The sequence below is a fragment of the Onychostoma macrolepis genome, chromosome 11 (assembly GCF_012432095.1).
Source record: "Onychostoma macrolepis isolate SWU-2019 chromosome 11, ASM1243209v1, whole genome shotgun sequence".
Lineage (NCBI taxonomy): Eukaryota > Metazoa > Chordata > Actinopteri > Cypriniformes > Cyprinidae > Onychostoma > Onychostoma macrolepis.
The window spans coordinates 20050676-20069604 of record NC_081165.1 but is presented as its reverse complement, the minus strand read 5'-3'; the positions used below and the strand labels follow the sequence as shown (position 1 = coordinate 20069604).

General features: G+C 37.1%; 1 protein-coding gene across 1 annotated transcript in view; it reads right to left on the bottom strand.

Annotated features, from left to right (window-relative positions):
- Nucleotides 1-5126: 5126 nt before the first annotated feature.
- The window catches only part of mapkapk2a (MAPK activated protein kinase 2a), a 36852-nt gene continuing 23049 nt past the window's right edge, over nucleotides 5127-18929 (bottom strand). Inside the window, exons 2-10 of the mRNA XM_058791628.1 lie at nucleotides 13043-13182; nucleotides 8453-8517; nucleotides 8241-8320; nucleotides 8035-8161; nucleotides 7872-7947; nucleotides 7610-7734; nucleotides 7389-7474; nucleotides 7217-7297; nucleotides 5127-7089 (exon numbers count right to left, since the gene is read on the bottom strand). Coding sequence (XP_058647611.1) covers nucleotides 6943-7089; nucleotides 7217-7297; nucleotides 7389-7474; nucleotides 7610-7734; nucleotides 7872-7947; nucleotides 8035-8161; nucleotides 8241-8320; nucleotides 8453-8517; nucleotides 13043-13182 — 927 coding nt within the window. The 3' untranslated portion in view covers nucleotides 5127-6942. The remainder of the gene's footprint in view (nucleotides 7090-7216; nucleotides 7298-7388; nucleotides 7475-7609; nucleotides 7735-7871; nucleotides 7948-8034; nucleotides 8162-8240; nucleotides 8321-8452; nucleotides 8518-13042; nucleotides 13183-18929) is intronic.

Here is an 18929-nt window from a genome sequence, read left to right as displayed (position 1 = left end):
CCCAGTGGTCCAAAGTCCTCTTTTCAGATGAGAGCAAGTTTTGTATTTCATTTGGAAACCAAGGTCCTAGAGTCTGGAGGAAGGGTGGAGAAGCTCATAGCCCAAGTTTCTTGAAGTCCAGTGTTAAGTTTCCACAGTCTGTGATGATTTGGGGTGCAATGTCATCTGCTGGTGTTGGTCCATTGTGTTTTTTGAAAACCAAAGTCACTGCACCTATTTACCAAGAAATTTTGGAGCACTTCATGCTTCCTTCTGCTGACCAGCTTTTTAAAGATGCTGATTTCATTTTCCAGCAGGATTTGGCACCTGCTCACACTGCCAAAAGCACCAAAAGTTGGTTAAATGACCATGGTGTTGGTGTGCTTGACTGGCCAGCAAACTCACCAGACCTGAACACCATAGAGAATCTATGGGGTATTGTCAAGAGGAAAATGAGAAACAAGAGACCAAAAATAGCAAAGAAATTAAGACTATACCCAATACTACCCATATCTTTCGTCTCCTCTGAGAGAATATGTGCCATTAATGCAGCGACAGATGCCGAAAGGTCGGTCAGTTTTTACTTTCCCTTTCTGTGGCTTAATGAATTGACTGGATTTGAAAACTTCTTCACGGGCGTCATGCAGTTAGCAAATTTTTGTGTGGTATGTACTGGCTCGCCTTCATGGTTTAAAACTTCATGTTGTGCCCAATTCTGACCCCTGCCAGATTATTACCCCCCTAGTATTGGTAGGTTTAGGGTTAGGTGTGGGGGAGGGGTTAGGATTAGGCAATCATATAGCGATTTCAACGAGAGAGGTAATAATTTGGCAGGGGGGTCGAAAATGGGCACAACACGGTCAATTGGTGCATCTCTAAATTATTTATAATGCAATGTTAATCGACTTAACCTTCTATCACAGTATAGAATACTATAAAATAGTATGAATTCCACCTCATTCTCTGATATGAATCCAAGTCGGATCACAAAAAGAAGTTATTTCAAACACTGATATTATTAAAGGGGTCATATAATGCTACATGAACTTTTACAAGTTGTTTGAACTGAAATGTGTGTTGGCAGTGTGTGTACACAACCACCCTATAAAGATAAAAATCCACCCAGTGGTTTTTTTTTTTTTTTGTAATCTCGTTAAATCTTTACCCCTTTCTCAAATCGAGCCGTCCGAGGCCCCGCCCACGATTGTTGATTGACAGCAGCATTTCAACACAGACTGTGCTGGTGTTTTACCTCAGACCCGCCCTGAGTGAGCTGTCATCAGTTATTTCACAGCTGCAGCAGATGTAGACAAGAATGACTCCTAAGCGATTGAGGTGTTTTGTTGCTGGATGTAATAATGAACATACGCACTACCGGCACATCCGGGAATTTAACTGTCAATTTCGTTACCGCCCCTTTTTGGGGGAAAACAAACTAGACTTCCCATAGGCTTCAATACAAAATAGCGGCAAAAAGCAAAGTCCATACACAGCCGACAGACGTGAATAACTTAAGTAATCACTAGGATTAATCATGTCAAGTAATTATATGTCCACCCTGCCTGCCATAGAGCGTGAAAGATACATCCATAAACTTAATTTGGTCAATTTAAAAACTCATTATCCCAGCGTCAAATTGGTGTAACAACCCCACCCAGTGGCCAGAGGTGTCTTGCCGGACATTTACTCGTACCTAATCTAATCACCAGGTAAACCAGTGAATGATTTTACTTCATTTGAAAGTAAACATCTTTAAATGTATATATTATGTCCTTATATTTAGAGTACTGAGTGCACTTTTCTGTCCAGCCATTCAACTAGCCTGGCTTCACTTTCGATAGCATCATCCTTAATACATAATATTTCCATAACAGCAAGATATGGATGATGGTGGCAGGTAGCCTGGGCTAAATTTGGGTTTTTACAAACATTATTAGTGCACCCAACCACACAACAACTCTTTGGCATGTTGTAAGGTTAGTCCACTTCCTCGATCCGATGCTGTATGGCGGTTTGTTTTCCCCCAAAAGTGGGCGTGAACCTGTTCAGAGACATTCTATGACGTTGCGCCGGTTGTGAGTATAGCAGTCTTCATTTACTCCCGTCATCTGAGCGGTTGAAGAGGATTAGGTTTAGTTCTGAAGGGAATGCGCCCTCCATCTACCTAAATGCGTTTTTCGCGCGAATCATTCTTGATCCAGCTTCACCTCCAGAAAAAGTGAGTACAAGGTTTTTTAAATGAATCTTTGCAAATGGCCTTTCCTAATAATGTGCTAATTAGGAAGTTTCACGATGAATGAGCTAAAGTAAACAGTCCCTCAGAGAGCAGCTCAGAAGAGAGGGGCGGAGTCAGCAGAGCTCATTAACATTTAAAGTAGAATGAAACAATACCGCTTGCTCTTACAAGAGCTGTGTTTTACACTATCAATGAGAAATTTTAACCAAACTATGTTACAGAGTTTTCATTTAGACCCTAAAGAATAATATTAACTTGTGGAAAATGGGCATTATATGACCCCTTTAAGTGAATTTAACTGTCAAGAAAAAACAGGACTGCGAGATCTTCTTCAAGCAACATACAACATACAAAACCATAAAGTCCTCCCAAAATGTATTTTGGAGTGAAGCTATTAATGAATTGAGTGCTCTCGCTAGTTAACAAACCTGTTGACACCTCACCTGAATTTGTGTTTGATGGATTTATCTTGGATTTATCTTCGGTTTTATCTTGGTCCGCTGAGCAAACATGTTTTGTTGTTGTTGTTTCTGTTAATCTAAGGTAGTGCAATAATGGTGACCCAGTGTCCTGGGGCCTCATTTATAAAATTTTTAGCAGAAATCATCTTAAAATTGATCTTACGATCATCTCTCAAATATGCATACAGACAGGTGACTCATAAAATGAACGTACATACAGAAAACGCACGTATGCGTCTCTTTCAGATGTGAAATCTATGAATCGCAAATGATCTTGAACTTGTGCGTAAATGAATGGTTTCAGCTCTCTGCTTGTAAACAACTCCTAATTAATGTCATTAACATATACAAGATCGCCAGTCATCATCCAAATTCTTTAATTTAGAACAGCGAGCTGCAAGAACAGCATACATTTCCAAAAAACCTGCAGTACTCGAAGAAGAAAAAATGCGTACATCTGCTCAGACCCTGACTTGACGGTAAGCACTTTTATAAATGAGGCCCCTGGCTCCTAAGACATCAGATAGGCAGGAAGTGAACAGTTGTGTACAGCTGGCTTTTACTCTGGCTTTATGATTCAGACTGGATATACAGTGGAGAGCAAAATTAGAGAACAACCTATACAATTTCCTTCATTTCAAGGTCACTGCGTAGTCCTATTTGAAGTTATCCTAACATTTTTTCATAAATTAATTGTAATCTGAAGCAAAGTATAAAAAACTTAAATGGGATATTTGAAAAAGAACTCTCATCAAAATTAGAGAACACTTACAGATACTTTCAGATAAATTATTGGTGTTAATCTGGCACCTGTAAGTAAACCTATAGTGGGCCACTCTAAGGTGACTGAAACCCTGCAACAGGAGGCAGTCAAGATGAAGGCCAAAGGGATGACCTTTTCAGCATTGCAAGAGAAGCTGGTCATTCCAAATCTGTGATTTCTAGAATATTGCAGCTTTACAATGACACTAATTCATTCAAGTCCTCCAAAAACACTGGTCGTCCACGTGGAAGACAGGATAATGTGGAGAATCTTAATGGGGAATCAGTTCAACACTGCAGCTGGAATTGCTTGCCAGTTCAGCGATGAACAGGGTATAGATCTGTCTCAGCATGTTTAAGAGAAGTCTTGACTGAAAATGCACTCTGCTGTGATGAAGCCACTAATTGGCAAAAAGAATCAAAAGGCTAGGCTCACCTTTGCTGAGGAGCATGCTGTGCTAGCCTAGTGATAAATAGTGATATCCTGTGGTCGCAGATGTGCTTAAGTCATTCAAAGCAAGGGCCTCTACAATTCCTTCTCATTTTTGACAACTTTAACCCTCCAAAATTGTAGTTCGTGCAACGGTGGTTACTGTTCTCTAATTGAGATCACTGTTTTCCACAAAATAAAGGTTTTTGTTGAAATGCCTTGGTTATTTTGTCAAACATGTCAGTGTAACTGTACCCACAGCTAATATTCCTTTTAAATTTTGAGCGATGAAGATTAGCAATATTTCAGAAAAAAAAAAAAATCAAGTATTTATAGACTGTTCTCTAATTTTGATCTGCACTGTACATACTGTATATCTAGCCTGTGGGCTCATGGATTAATTCAAAAGAGTCTTTTATTCCTGAATCGGAGATACATAGTTTGTTCTGATTATAAACAGCCACAGAAAAAGAAAATATTGTGCATGTTAATTGCTGAAATATTAACTGTGTAGAAATGTAAGCTAGCAAATAGCTTCGCAACAAGAACCTCGTCTGCGAGAAATGTAGTTTATCTAAAATAATCTATTTATGGCTTATTTTAGTGACCATTTACCCACTTTTTCTGAATCTGTGTTGTGAAATCTAAGAGCTAACATCTTGAGTGAAACTTTCAATATGCTAGTCTTGCTGTAGACTCTACTTAGTCACATCTTGCAATAAAAGCCATCGCCCAATACCATGCATGCTAGGTGCTTCCCCAAACAGTAAAATTAATCCTAAAACTACATTTATTAGGAAACTCACAAGCTCACTGCCGAGATCCTTTCTGAGCAAAGAACAGCTTCTAATTCTTCATAAACAAAACTGAGTCGGTCTTTTGCCTCTTTTAATTTGCTCTTGCACTCTGGTTTTTCTTTGCAATCTTTTTCCGAGCTTATTAGTACATCTAACTCATCTTATCATTTTGTTCCATTAGCATAATGGGGGGCGAGAAACGTTAACAGGATGAGAAAAGGTGAAATTAGTTAATAAAGGATTATTAGATCTCATGATAAGACTGCATTTTATTACTTGGTTTGAGACGAAGAGAACTGAATTACATCATATACATGTATCACCAATTTCATAGTGAAAGAGAGGTATTTGACAAATTAGTATGAGAACATTAACACATTCCACAAACACTTCTGTAAATACAGGTCTGAAATTGTGGTGGTCTTAACATAATTCTACAAGTTTAAATGAGACGCAGACAATTGGGTTTTAGGCGTTTTAATCCAAAGTTGAAGCAGACCAAGAAATAAGTACAGTAGTTAAATACTAAAAACGGGACACGTATCTGCCTTTTTCCCGTTAGTATAAAATTCTATGGGAATTCCAATCTGTTTTTCAACTCTGTTTATACTGTAATCTTTGCTTTGAGAAATTAATGTATGAGGAAGGGAAAAGATCTTACAAAGTGGTAATATCAAAGAAACAGCAGAAACCGTTATTTGCAAGAGGGTCACTGAAATCAAATAGCAGATATCTGCTGCTTGGGAGTATACTGACATTGCATGTTCAACTTTGTGAGCATTAAATCATATCCTTAAAAAGAGGATCAATCACACAACAAACACGAAGTTTGAAAAAAAAGAAAAGAGAAAAAAAAAAAAAACGACTATAGAAAAAAATAAAACTAGATTCAACCTTTCAGCATAAGTCAATCAGTGCAGCTAAAAATCTGTCTGTTGGATGCGTAGGATTCCCTGTATCCCTTAAACATTTCCAAAACACTTAAGTCATAGGAGGCATTTCTTTGTTCCTTTATCAAACACCTGGTACCTATAAGCTTCTCTCAACAGGTGCATTCAAACACTTACTGCATGGTAGGCATAGAGAAGACAACACAAAAAAAAAATAAAAAATGCACTGGCATAACGAAGAGTACAGTCGAAGACTAACCCATGTAGAACCATCACAAAGATCCCATTTCATAATTCATTCATTCATTCATTCTACACTTCAGAAAAATACAAACAGGTTTTGCTGTTAAATGTGGTGGGTTAAAAAGCAGCAGACTACATCTACTGTTTTTAGCAGGTATTTGTCAAATTAAATGCCAGAGCATGGGTTAACATTCTTTACAAATCTCTATGGGAAAAACTAGTTGGAAATATATGCATAGAATCGATTCAAGGGAAATCATTGGGCACCCAAAACGATGTGAAATAAGCATATCATTCAGCAAGGAGAGGGCCAAAACAATGTGTTGGACTGGCTTTCTATGGTAAGACTTAACAAAACCAATGTGAAAGCAGGGCAATCTGCGGTTTTCCTCTCAATCTGAAGACCAACATAAGGCTAATTGGATCTAAAGCTCAAAAAAGATCTTGTATTTTACTTAAAAGGACCCTGAACAATACTGACAGACATTTTCACAGTAAAGAACAGAGTGCGTCTACATTCAAAGAGTCATTTCAAAAATACATTTTCATCTGGACACCAGCACTGTCTTTTACTGTAAAAGAGCATTCAAGTGCCGAAATAAATGACAAATATAATGAAGAACGAACAGGAAAGCTAGGACTATGCATAGGCTTCTCAGAACATGAGCAGAAGAAAGGAAACTGATGATTCTACTACATAGCAACTTATTTTACGAGCTGTCCCATAACTCAGAATGGAACATCATTAAAACAGTGTTAAGTGTGTATAACTCACAAACTCATGTACCAATGGCTTTTGATTAAAAAAAGAAAAAAGAAAAAAAGAAAAAGGAAACTAACTTAGCATTCTGATTACCCCACTAAACACCCTGTGAAAAACAGTACTTGTGAACACTTTAAGGAGCAAATTAGTGGACGTCAGCTGCTTCACAACTCCGAAATGTATAGTCTTGTATCATAATTGTACAGACCCTTTGTTTTGGCAGCAAAGTGGTGTATTAGTTACAGATACTGAGTGATTTAAAAAAAAAAAAAAATCTCTTGCTTTAACTTTTTTGTTGACTTATTGCTTCCTTAAATCAAACTTTTCAACTGATGTACAGGTAAAATCTGTGTGTGCATGTGCGACAGTGTGAATGTGTCCTTAAGCGGGCGTCTCGTTTTCAGCAGCCGTATTGTTGGCTTTCTTTCTCCTCTTCATCAACAGTGGATTGGACGAGTCTTCAATCCTCTTGATTTTGATTTGCTCATAGTCAACTCTCATTGTTGCCAAGGCACTAGTCATTTCTTCCTGTTGAACAGAGACATAATAGCATTAAACAGAATGAAGATACGGATCTGAGGTGCAATGACTGCAAAAAACATGCAGGAGATGTTCCGAGAAGACTTTTTGTTGTTGTTGTTGTGGGAGGCCTCACCTTGACATCCTCCCATGTGTCTCTCTCTTCTTTCAGAACACGGCTGGTGTGTAGGGGCGTCTGTGGCACCTCCATTGATTGCTATAGCCGAATAAATATCCATATAACATAGTAAGCCAAATATAATGTACAAACATCAACACCAAATCAATAAATGCTAATATTCACTCACATTGATCCAGGGGTTGTTCATGAACTCCGTGATGGTCATCCTTTGTGTCGGCTCAGTTTTCAGTAATGTTCTGATGAGCTGCTTGGCTACAAAAATAGGAAGAGTGAGTCACTCAAATCTATAATCATTCTTAGAATGCCGTTATCTTCAAGTAATTTTTTTGCGTGTTTCTAAGAACGGTTTCTCAAGTTGGTTTCACAAAACAGGAACTTGACAGATACCTTCCTCTGAAACTTCCGACCATTCAGGATTTGGAAACTCGTATTGCCCCATGCGGATTCGTTTTTTCATACCAGGGGATATAGCCAATCCGTGGTTGGAATAGAAAGGTGGGTAACCACAGAGCCTGGAAGTTGAATGAAGTGAGAGTTGAGCTATATCAGACACACTTTACAAGGTCAAGAGTGGCAAACCCCATTTAGGGTTCTAGGTCTAGACAGAGAAAAATGGCATATGCACAACATACGAGACAGATCCACTTACAGAATATACATGATGACACCCAAAGACCACATGTCACAGGACTTGTCATATTTTTCTGGACCAAGAACCTCTGGGGCTATAACATGAAAAAGATGAAAACACTTAAAAATGGGATCATGAGATCTTCCTGACATCTAATTACTGATCATTCTGATATTCTTACCAACATAATAAGGAGTATAGCAAGGGGTGGCCAGAGAGTTGTGCGAGGTTGTCTCTTTTGCAAACCCAAAGTCTGTCAGTTTGAGAAGGGCGTTGGGCCTTTTAGAGGTATACAAGAGGTTCTCTGGCTGCAAAGTGGATTTTCAGGCATATTCAGTTAAGAAAACCATGAAGACAAAAATCATTTCGTCGTTGTAAGAATATTACCTTGACGTCTCGGTGTGCGATGTTTATTGCATGTAAATACTGAATGGCCTCTCCAATACTCTTCATGATATCAGAAGCCTCTGAAAAGCCAACAGAACAAGAAAACTATTAAAATATTAAATTAAGGTAATGTGGCGAATGTTCTATTTATTATTTTGGCATTCTTAAACATGTTTATATATACTTTATAAGAGAGTACAGAATGCCGTTACCTCTCTCAGTAAATGCCTGGTCCCCTCTGTCCTGAATCCGACTGAACAGCTCACCACCATCCATGCTTCAAAAGAAACACAAAGCAAAAATCAGCTGAAATGATCACAAAATATCTGAAGTAATGTCATATTAGTGGAGAAAAAAAAAGAACATTAAATAAAAAAAATATTAAGCTATTATGTAATAATATTAAGATATAGTTGAGTGAAAAGTGCAAGATGTATTTACTACTACTACTACTACTACTACTACTACTACTACCATTTTATGAACCAACACATTTGGCTGAATGTACAACAGTGGATTTGAAATGGAAATGGCGTCAGGTAGCTAAAGTGTTTCCTCTAAAACCATTGATAGTTCAAACGTATACGTGCTGAAACTCACAATAAATGACTTTGTTCAAAAGGGTACAAAAAAAAAAAAAAAAAGAGAGGGATCTGCGTAAGACTGCATGGTTATGATTTTTATATTTGGACTCAATTCTCATATAACACAACTGGATTGAAAAGCACTTGGTCTACTGAGCGTGCTTCTAGCACATCCGCTATTGTAATGATAAAGCATGATAATTTGTGAAAGGGTGAAAACTGCTGATAAGCGTGTACATCTATGTAAATGCGAAGAATCAAGCTGTTCTCACATCTCCACTATGGGCCACAGCATGCAAGACAAGTTTCATTTCTACAGCTCATATAGAAGTGCAGCCGTTTCAGGTGAAATCAAAGGATTGACAGAAGAAGAAAACGCAGTATGAGTCTGACTGAGAAAGCCTATGAGACAGGGGCTCATGAACAACCACATCACGTTTTACTGCTTTCAGTCTCACTAAACCTCAGACGCTTCTGGTCCCATCCAATCAACATATAGCTGAATGTGCCAAAAAAAAAAAAAAAAAAAAAAAAAAAAAAAAAAAGTGTTAAGCTTAGGCGCTGAAATTTCAAAAGCATGTGATTTATGGTACAAAACACCAAAGCCCCACTGAAGGGTTGGGTTGCAGCATTATTTCTGTGTGTAATTTTTCTTAGAAAAGCCATATTTGAAGCTGAACATCAGTGTTGGCATTTTCCATTTCCATCACCTGCTGCACACTGAGTTCTGATGACCTGTAGATTCTGTTTCCTGCGTGATGAGTAGCTGGATGTGTCTTTGCTGATTTCCTGTAATCTATTCATGATCTTCTGCAATCTATGATAGACCTTTAGCCAGCTTATTTTAATATTTGCATTATGATAATCAGCAGATACATATGGATGAATCTATAAGATGTTAAATGATACCCCAATGAGCCACTGATACCACACGATCACTCATCATGTCTGGAAGCTCCTCACACACTCATTTCTGTCCTACAAACAGAGAATCAATGGTTTCTAAAGAAACTCTACACTTCTCTATGAGTTTATTACATCAAAATGATGCATGAAATCTTGCATCATCCATGAAACAATATTGTGCTTAATAGAAAACAATGGACTGTAAAGCAGAATCAAAGCAATGTATTGATTTAGTTTTGCACCTATTAAACAGAGCATGTGTGACATGCGAAATAAATTTATTATTAATAATAATTATATTATTATTATAAATAAAATTAATTGTGCAGAAATGTGGGAATGTACAGGAAGGAGAGGTCAAGTAGAAACACAGAGTTGCCTCTTTTCTGTTCTTTAGTACATTTAGATTAAGAAACTTTGCAAACTCAATTTCTGGAGAACACAAAACTCGACACTATGCATCTAGTTGACCTTCCACAAAATGAGTTCTGCTAAAAAGATCGGTAACCTTTTATAGCACGAAACTGTCAGTTGTCATCACACTGATAGTCAATGTCAAATTTTTGGTTGAATCGGCAGTGAATTTACACACAAGGGCCATCCAGCGGACTTTTGAACGCTTCAGGGCTTTTGTTAAAAATTACAGATCAAATTTCTGCATTTTTGTATTCCTGCCCACAGACAGTCGGATCGACAGAGGGGCATCGTCAAAATCAAAAGTGCATTATTGATGTTAAAGTTTTAGGCAAAAGGGAACACCACAGACCTTTTTCCACAGTTTTCTCATGTAGCACCAATTACCCCAAAAAAGGTTTTATTAAAAATCCATCTTGACAGTGGTGAATTAACACTTTAAATGGATAGTTCACCCAGAAAGTTAAATTCTGTCATTAATTACTCACCCTCATGTCATTCCAAACCTGTAAGACCTTTGTTCATCTTCTGAAAACAAATTAAGATGTTTTTGATGAAAACCGAGGGATAGTAGCTGAAATGTTCCCAGGCCCAGAAAGGTAGTAAGGACATAATTAAAACAGTCCATGTGACATAAAAGGCTCAACCGTAATTTTACGAAGCTAGTACGAGAATACTTTTTGTGCACAAAGAAAACAAAAATAAAGACTGCAGGGTCAGAAAGCTCTCGGATTTCATCAAAAATATCTTCATTTGTGTTCCAAAGAATTTTTGGTGAACTATCCCTTTAAGAGAAAGGGATATAAAATGCTGACAGTTAGCATGCTAAAACACAGCATGTCATCAACATTGTACAAACCTTTCAAGAAGTTGTCATTAAACATCTAGTATATCATCCTGGTCTATCCCCATGTGCATAATCTCTGATGACAAACAATTAAAAACAAAAAAATAAATAAAATAAATAAATGTTAAAAAAAAAATCCAAACTCTAAGAATTCTCACCCTATAAACCTAAAAATTCACATGAGCTCACATCTGCTGGTAAACAACAGTGGTGACAAACACAGTTTCTGACTTCCTACAAAACAGGCGGTAAAGAAAATGTGTGAGTCAGCGCATACGTGAGACCAAGAGAACTATCAAATCAAAGAAATGGAAAAAGATAGGTGTGATTTCTGATCCTCACATCATCATATCTGATACAATAAAGGTGTGTGACTTCAAGATCAAACACTGGAATGGAGATGTCACAAGCACATCACTTTGATGTTTTCAGTGAAAGCATGCATTCCAGATAGCCAAATCATGAAACTAGACAGGACGGTGTCACAAATTGACTTAGGAAGCAATACTAAATAATACTCTATGCAAATATTATGTATTTAGTGCACGAATATATATTGAGTATTCACAATTAGGGGTGGCCGATACAACCAAAATCCTATATCTTTTGCAGTCTTGTGAGTAATTCTTATACAGTCTTATGAGTATATGAATACATTTTAATAATAATAATAATTTTTTGCAATTTTTTGAAAATTACATTGATGCAAGAATTTTTACATTGCTGTATAAATGGTATATATAATTCGACAGGCTGGAAATTTCATGCAGGCAATAATATAAAATTAAGCTATATCTAGAATTTTGCAATGATTTTAATGCATTTCATTTTACAACACTTTCCAAGGCTTCAAGAACATTAAGACGTTTTAATAACGTCTCTAGTTTAAATTTAAAAAACAAAACTGTGTTAGAGTTGGCAAGTTTATTTGAATGTTTCAGCTAACTCTGAACTCTCTGACTGACAGTTCTATTAATAAATAGATCTATAAATGTTGACATACCATGTGTGAAAACATGCTAAAACACTTTCACAGCATTGCCATTCTCTCTTCCCTGAACTCTTAAATAATCATATCAGTAGTTTGCAATTTAAGTAGTCTATTGCAGGCTTAACCAAAACATTATTATTTTGTGTCATTATACGAGAACTTGCATCCATGCGACTTGCATTTTGATTACAGCAGGGACCGTCCCAATGAAGCAACCAAGGTTCAACTGCCTTGCCGAGGAGTGCACAATGGTGGTAAAGCAGAGAAGGATGGTACCAGCTAGCATACATGTTGCAAGTGTGGGAAACGGCGACTGCTTACGCAACTACATCTAGTCTATATGAAGGAGAGGTCACCACATTAGAAGGTACGTCATCAGACAGGGGACTTCTGAATTTACTCAAACATGAAAGGGGCACATAGGTGTATGAGTGTTTACCGTAAGTAATCTCTAAACACCTGCTGGTAAACTATTTACACAGATGAGGCACTGAAACCTCAGCAAAACATTACAAATGAGTTAAGGGGCTGTGTAGAAAGAGTAACTAAATGAATCAAGGTTTTCATGACTGTGCAATTCAGGACACAATCAGACAATGCTGGGTGCACTGCAAAAGTTAAGTCATTATATTGCTCATGAAATGTCTACTCAAACTAATTGGCCAAATGTTACTAATGAAACATAACATCAACTTGACATTCTTTTCCCTTAATAATGACTCTTAAAGCCAAGTTCCTTTAACTTGCTTAATAAATTTACAGCCCAGATGGTTAAGAATAAGGGACACAACAGCGAAAATTGCAAGTTGGGATGATCCAGGAAATAAAGATGATGCCTGATCGTAATGCTGATCAGCAGTTACCATGGAGCAAAGAACCTAATCTAGGGTTGCGCTAGGTGAACAGTTTATGAATGAAACATTCATATTCACAGAATTTTAAATTGCTTACAAATGGAAAGTTGTCCAAAAAGGAAGTTAAATACAGAAATGGCCAAAAAAATAGGGCATTTTCATCTCTAAACTGAAGACAGCAAACGATGATGAAGCTGATGACTCACCACTCCATTACAATAAGAAGGCACTTCCTGTTTTGATAGAGATTTTCATAGACGTCAATAATCCTGACGATATGTGTACATGAGGATGCCCGCCAGTGCAGCTCCACCTCCCGTCTAGCTTTGGGACAGTCATGAAGCATCTTAAAGAGAGGATGAAAAGGATACCAAGTTATTTAGTTGCGACAGTGATTATTTTCTCATTCACAACAGAAGTTTGTGACAAATGTTCATTATTATTATTATTATTATTATTATTAAGAAAGCACAAAACAATATAGATGCGTAACAATTTATAATTCTTGCCATTTTTCTCAAGTTAATATTATTTGTGCTTTTTTATTTATATTTATTATAATTTATATTATTGAACTGAACAATGTCTTTATTGTCATTGTACAAGTACAACAAAATTTAAATGCAATCCTTTGGGTGCATATTTATTATATTATATATTATATTATATTATATTATATTATATTATATTATATATGACCCTGGACCACAAAACCAGTCTTCATTCGCTGGAGTATATTTGTAGCAATAGCCAAAAATACATTGCATGGGTCAAAATTATCGAATTTTTCTTTTATGCCAAAAATCATTAGTAAAGATCATGTTCCATGAAGATATTTTGTACATTTCTTATCGTAAGTGTATCAAAACCTACTTTTTGATTAGTAATATGCATTGTAATATGAACTTCATTTGGACAACTTTAAAGGTGATTTTCTCAATATTTAGATTTTTTTGCACCCTCAGATTCCAGATTTTCAAATAGTTGTATCTCAGCCAAATATTGTCCGATTCTAACAAACCATACATCAATGGAAAGCTTATTTATCAGCTTTCAGATGATGTACAAAAACTCAATTTCGAAAAATTGACACTTAAGACTGGTTTTGTCATCCACATATACACACACACACACACACACACGCATACATATATACATATATACATATATACATATACATATATAAAAATATGCAAAAAGAATAAATGAGAAAAAAAAAAGAGAGTAATGTATACTTGTCTATTGCTACTAACACCACAATGCAGAACAACCAGATTTCTGGAGTTCTGCCTCCCCCTACAGCTAATTACCCCGTATTACATCAAGATCTAGGCATTATGTTTTTGTAAATGGTCATACTAACATCGTGCATTTTTTATTTTATGCATTATATTGTACAGTTTAGTCCCAAGTTATCTTACAGCATGATATTTTAAATTGCATTGTCATTTTTGGGTGAACTCTCTTTAAACGCCACACATCCAATTTTATCGAAAAAAGAATACATATAATCTAATGCAGTCAACTAAGCCATGGTTTTGCCCAAATGTAAAGCATGTAACAATAGATAAAATCCTTTTTTTTTATACACATACAGTAAGGAAAATAAGTATTTGAACACCCTGCTATTTTGCAAGTTCTCCCACTTAGAAATCATGGAGGGGTCTGAAATTGTCATCGTGGGTGCATGTCCACTGTGAGAGACATAATCTAAAAAAAATCCAGAAATCACAATGTATGATTTTTTAACTATTTATTTGTATGATACAGCTGCAAATAAGTATTTGAACACCTGTCTATCAGCTAGAATTCTGACCCTCAAAGACCTGTTAGTCTGCCTTTAAAATGTCCACCTCCACTCCATTTATTATCCTAAATTAGATGCACCTGTTTGAGGTCGTTAGCTGCATAAAGACACCTGTCCACCCCATACAATCAGTAAGAATCCAACTACTAACATGGCCAAGACCAAAGAGCTGTCCAAAGACACTAGAGACAAAATTGTACACCTCCACAAGGCTGGAAAGGGTTACGGGAAATTGCCAAGCAGCTTGGTGAAAAAGGTCCACTGTTGGAGCAATCATTAGAAAATGGAAGAAGCTAAACATGACTGTCAATCTCCCTCGGACTGGGGCTCCATGCAAGATCTCACCTCGTGGGGTCTCAATGATCCTAAGAAAGGTGAGAAATCAGCCCAGAACTACAGGAGGAGCTGGTCAATGACCTGAAAAGAGCTGGGACCACCGTTTCCAAGGTTACTGTTGGTAATACACTAAGGCGTCATGGTTTGAAATCATGCATGACACGGAAGGTTCCTCTGCTTAAACCAGCACATGTCCAGGCCCGACTTAAGTTTGCCAATGACCATTTGGATGATCCAGAGGAGTCATGGGAGAAAGTCATGTGGTCAGATGAGACCAAAATGGAACTTTTGGTCATAATTCCACTAAACGTGTTTGGAGGAAGAAGAATGATGAGTACCATCCCAAGAACACCATCCCTACTGTGAAGCATGGGGTGGTAGCATCATGCTTTGGGGTGTTTTTCTGCACATGGGACAGGCGACTGCACTGTATTAAGGAGAGGATGACCGGGGCCATGTATTGCGAGATTTTGGGGAACAACCTCCTTCCCTCAGTTAGAGCATTGAAGATGGGTCGAGGCTGGGTCTTCCAACATGACAATGACCAAGCACACAGCCAGGATAACCAAGGAGTGGCTCTGTAAGAAGCATATCAAGGTTCTGGCATGGCCTAGCCAGTCTCCAGACCTAAACCCAATAGAGAATCTTTGAGGGAGCTCAAACTCCGTGTTTCTCAGCAACAGGCCAGAAACCTGACTGATCTAGAGAAGATCTGTGTGGAGGAGTGGGCCAAAATCCCTCCTGCAGTGTGTGCAAACCTGGTGAAAAACTACAGGAAAAGTTTGACCTCTGTAATTGCAAACAAAGGCTACTGTACCAAATATTAACATTGATTTTCTCAGGTGTTCAAATACTTATTTGCAGCTGTATCATACAAATAAATAGTTAAAAATCATACATTGTGATTTCTGGATTTTTTTTTTAGATTATGTCTCTCACAGTGGACATGCACCTACGATGACGATTTCAGACCCCTCCATGATTTCTAAGTGGGAGAACTTGCAAAATAGCAGGGTGTTCAAATATTTATTTTCCTCACTGTATATATATATATATATATATATATATATATATGATGGTCTCTTACAATATACTACTGTAAATGTTATGTCTAAAGTGAACATCCAGTTTCACTCCCAACTTGCATTTCAGAGCCCTGGAAATTTGTGCAGTGTTTCACGACTGCTAAGAACAATCACATCACTGAAAACGTCAAATATAGACTCCCAATCCTAGAAATGACTGAAACTTCACTGAATTGACAGCATGTAGGCTTATAATCCAGCCACAAAGCTAACTGAATATAACCTTCTTTTAAATCACTGAAGTGTAAAGAACAAAGATTTAAAACCTCTTTTAGGATAATAGGGAAATATTTAGGGCCTAAATATTCCATGAGAGCAGAAACAGGATACTTCTTATCATAAAGGAAACAACAGAATGACACACTTGTCCATTCAGACAAAAGCACCTGATTTAAGGAAAAGATCACTGGGATACAGTGACACGGACCAAAAAAAAAAAAAAAAAAAAGCTTAAAATTGTTAAACATAAGACAGATTTAGAACCTCTTAAGTTTATTGCCTCATGAGAACACGTAAGCAGTTGGCCACAATTAAAGCATGTTGTACTGCAGCACACAGTTATGTTATGTGACAAGTAGTGGAAAGAATCCCTTCGGGAGGGGGGGGGCTTCAGACGGCAGACGGTCTCTCTTGTCCAGATAGCCGGCTTAGAGGTCTCAGAATTCCTGCCTTTGCACACCGCCCACATCACGCCTGTGAAACCTCATATCCTCACACCAGCCTACAGGGGGCTAAACAGCTTATTTGGCAGAGCTAAACCAGGAACCTTCATTTGCTTGCCAACCATGTATACAGGTGTTAGTCAGACCTACTTGTCTGATGTGAGAGGGCTGGTTATCACAAATGTAAATAAAAACTGAAATAAATTAAATATGTAGCATGTAAAACTCATCTGTGAAAATACAGACACATCACCCACACACTGCACAACAGACAGTAGCAGTCACAAAGCCTTCTCTCACCAAAGCCCTCTAGTTCTCAAGCACAGACAGATAGCTGTAATGTTTCATTTCAAGGTGGCATTTTCACTAATGCTGAGCAGGACAAGAGTTTTTTTTGTTCATCTTCGCAGAATGTGTGCGATGGACCTGAATGACTTCTACTCGACTTACTGTCATTTCAAATACTACTAATAATAGGGTTTGTTAAATATTTTGACATTTGATGGCATTTTAAAAATCATAGATGGGATAACCTCTTGTTTTAAAAAGACTACTCACTAGGGGTGTAATGGTACACAAATATGACGGTTCGGTACGTACCTCAGTTTTAACGTCACGGTTTGGTACTATTTCGGTACAGCAGGGGGAAAAACTAAACTTTTTTTTTTTAATTTTTATAAATAAACAGTGGTTTACTGAACAAGTTGCTCTTTCTTTAAATGCATTCAGTTATAGTTTAAATTCTCTTAGTGATAATAATCCACCTCAGTTTATGCTTAAAACTATAGCAGGGATCAACGCTAAGGATTTTTTCTACTGGCCCGGTCAAATTTTTACTTGCCCTGCCACAAAAAAAATAAAATAGTTGCCGTTATCATTGTTTTTGATCTCTGTTACCTTGTATTCTAATAAGCTTATTTGACTCCAATATTTTAGATAATCAATTAAATTTTACAATTCTCTATTTCAATACCACAGCAAAAATGACTAGCCAAAAATAATCATAAATATAAAGTTTAAACACTACTGAAAGACAAGTGACAGCCAGTAACTAAGAACAAATTACGAGTATTAGCACAAATAAACATTGGCCTATAGCACAAAGATAGAAATGAAATGATGCTTTAGGTTATGTTTTGTAGATGTTGAGGTACAGAAATTGAAAAATCACAAAATAACATTTGAATATTCTTCACTCTGTGTTGCACCTTGATTTTTCATAGCCATTTGACATTAATCATGGATTAATCCACAAAAAAAAATAATTGCAATGTTTGATTTATATTAGACTGTATAATTTCAAAATCTGAAGCAAAAACAGAATGACCCGACTTTAGCTTTGTGAAATTATGCTAACGTTACATGAAACCTCGGCACTAAACAGAGCTGAATGAGACGCTATTTCACTCTGCCAGCAGGCGGTGCTCATGGAACAGTGATACAGCATTTCCTTGGTTACCACTGTTAAATACAGCAGTGCTGTGCATATTAACACCAATTTAATATGCATTATACAAGATGAAAAGAAAACGCCATTTCTGAAAATGGCCAGTTCCCCTCAGAAACACGTTCATTTAAAATTCAATATCTGGATTTTGTTCCTATATTTCACGCATTGTGTACAGTGATCTTGTTCTGCCTGCTAGTGCTACAGTGTTTTCTCCTCTTTGTGTCCGTATTCATCGTCTCTGGCCTCTGTTAATGGCCCTTTACAGACTTATAATAACAACTTAATATTTCCACACAAATGGCATTTGGGAAATTTATTGCAGTGCAGTTTGTGTGCAAGCACGGAACAGAAGATGCTCTAAAATAAAACAAAATTTGTCCGGTCGATAGGTGTATCTGTACTCAAGTGTATAAATTCAATATAGATTAAGTAAGGAATAACTGACGACGGGCCGTTGGATTATTAGAAAAATAATGCACACCCGAGGTGGTGATGCGTTACACCTTGGGTGTGCATTATTTTTCGAGAGAGAGAGAGTAACGTCTGTAGTTATCATACCTGTCAACACTCCCGTTTTTCACACCCATCAAGCGCCCCCCTCTTGTTTTGTTATTTCTCCCGGGAAACTCCCATAATTTGTATGGCCCAAATCTAGTTATATGAATAATCACATCAATATTTTATTCCAAGGTTGTACAGTTGCCAGATCTTGTATGAAATGCATCACCTCATACAATCGACACAATACACAAA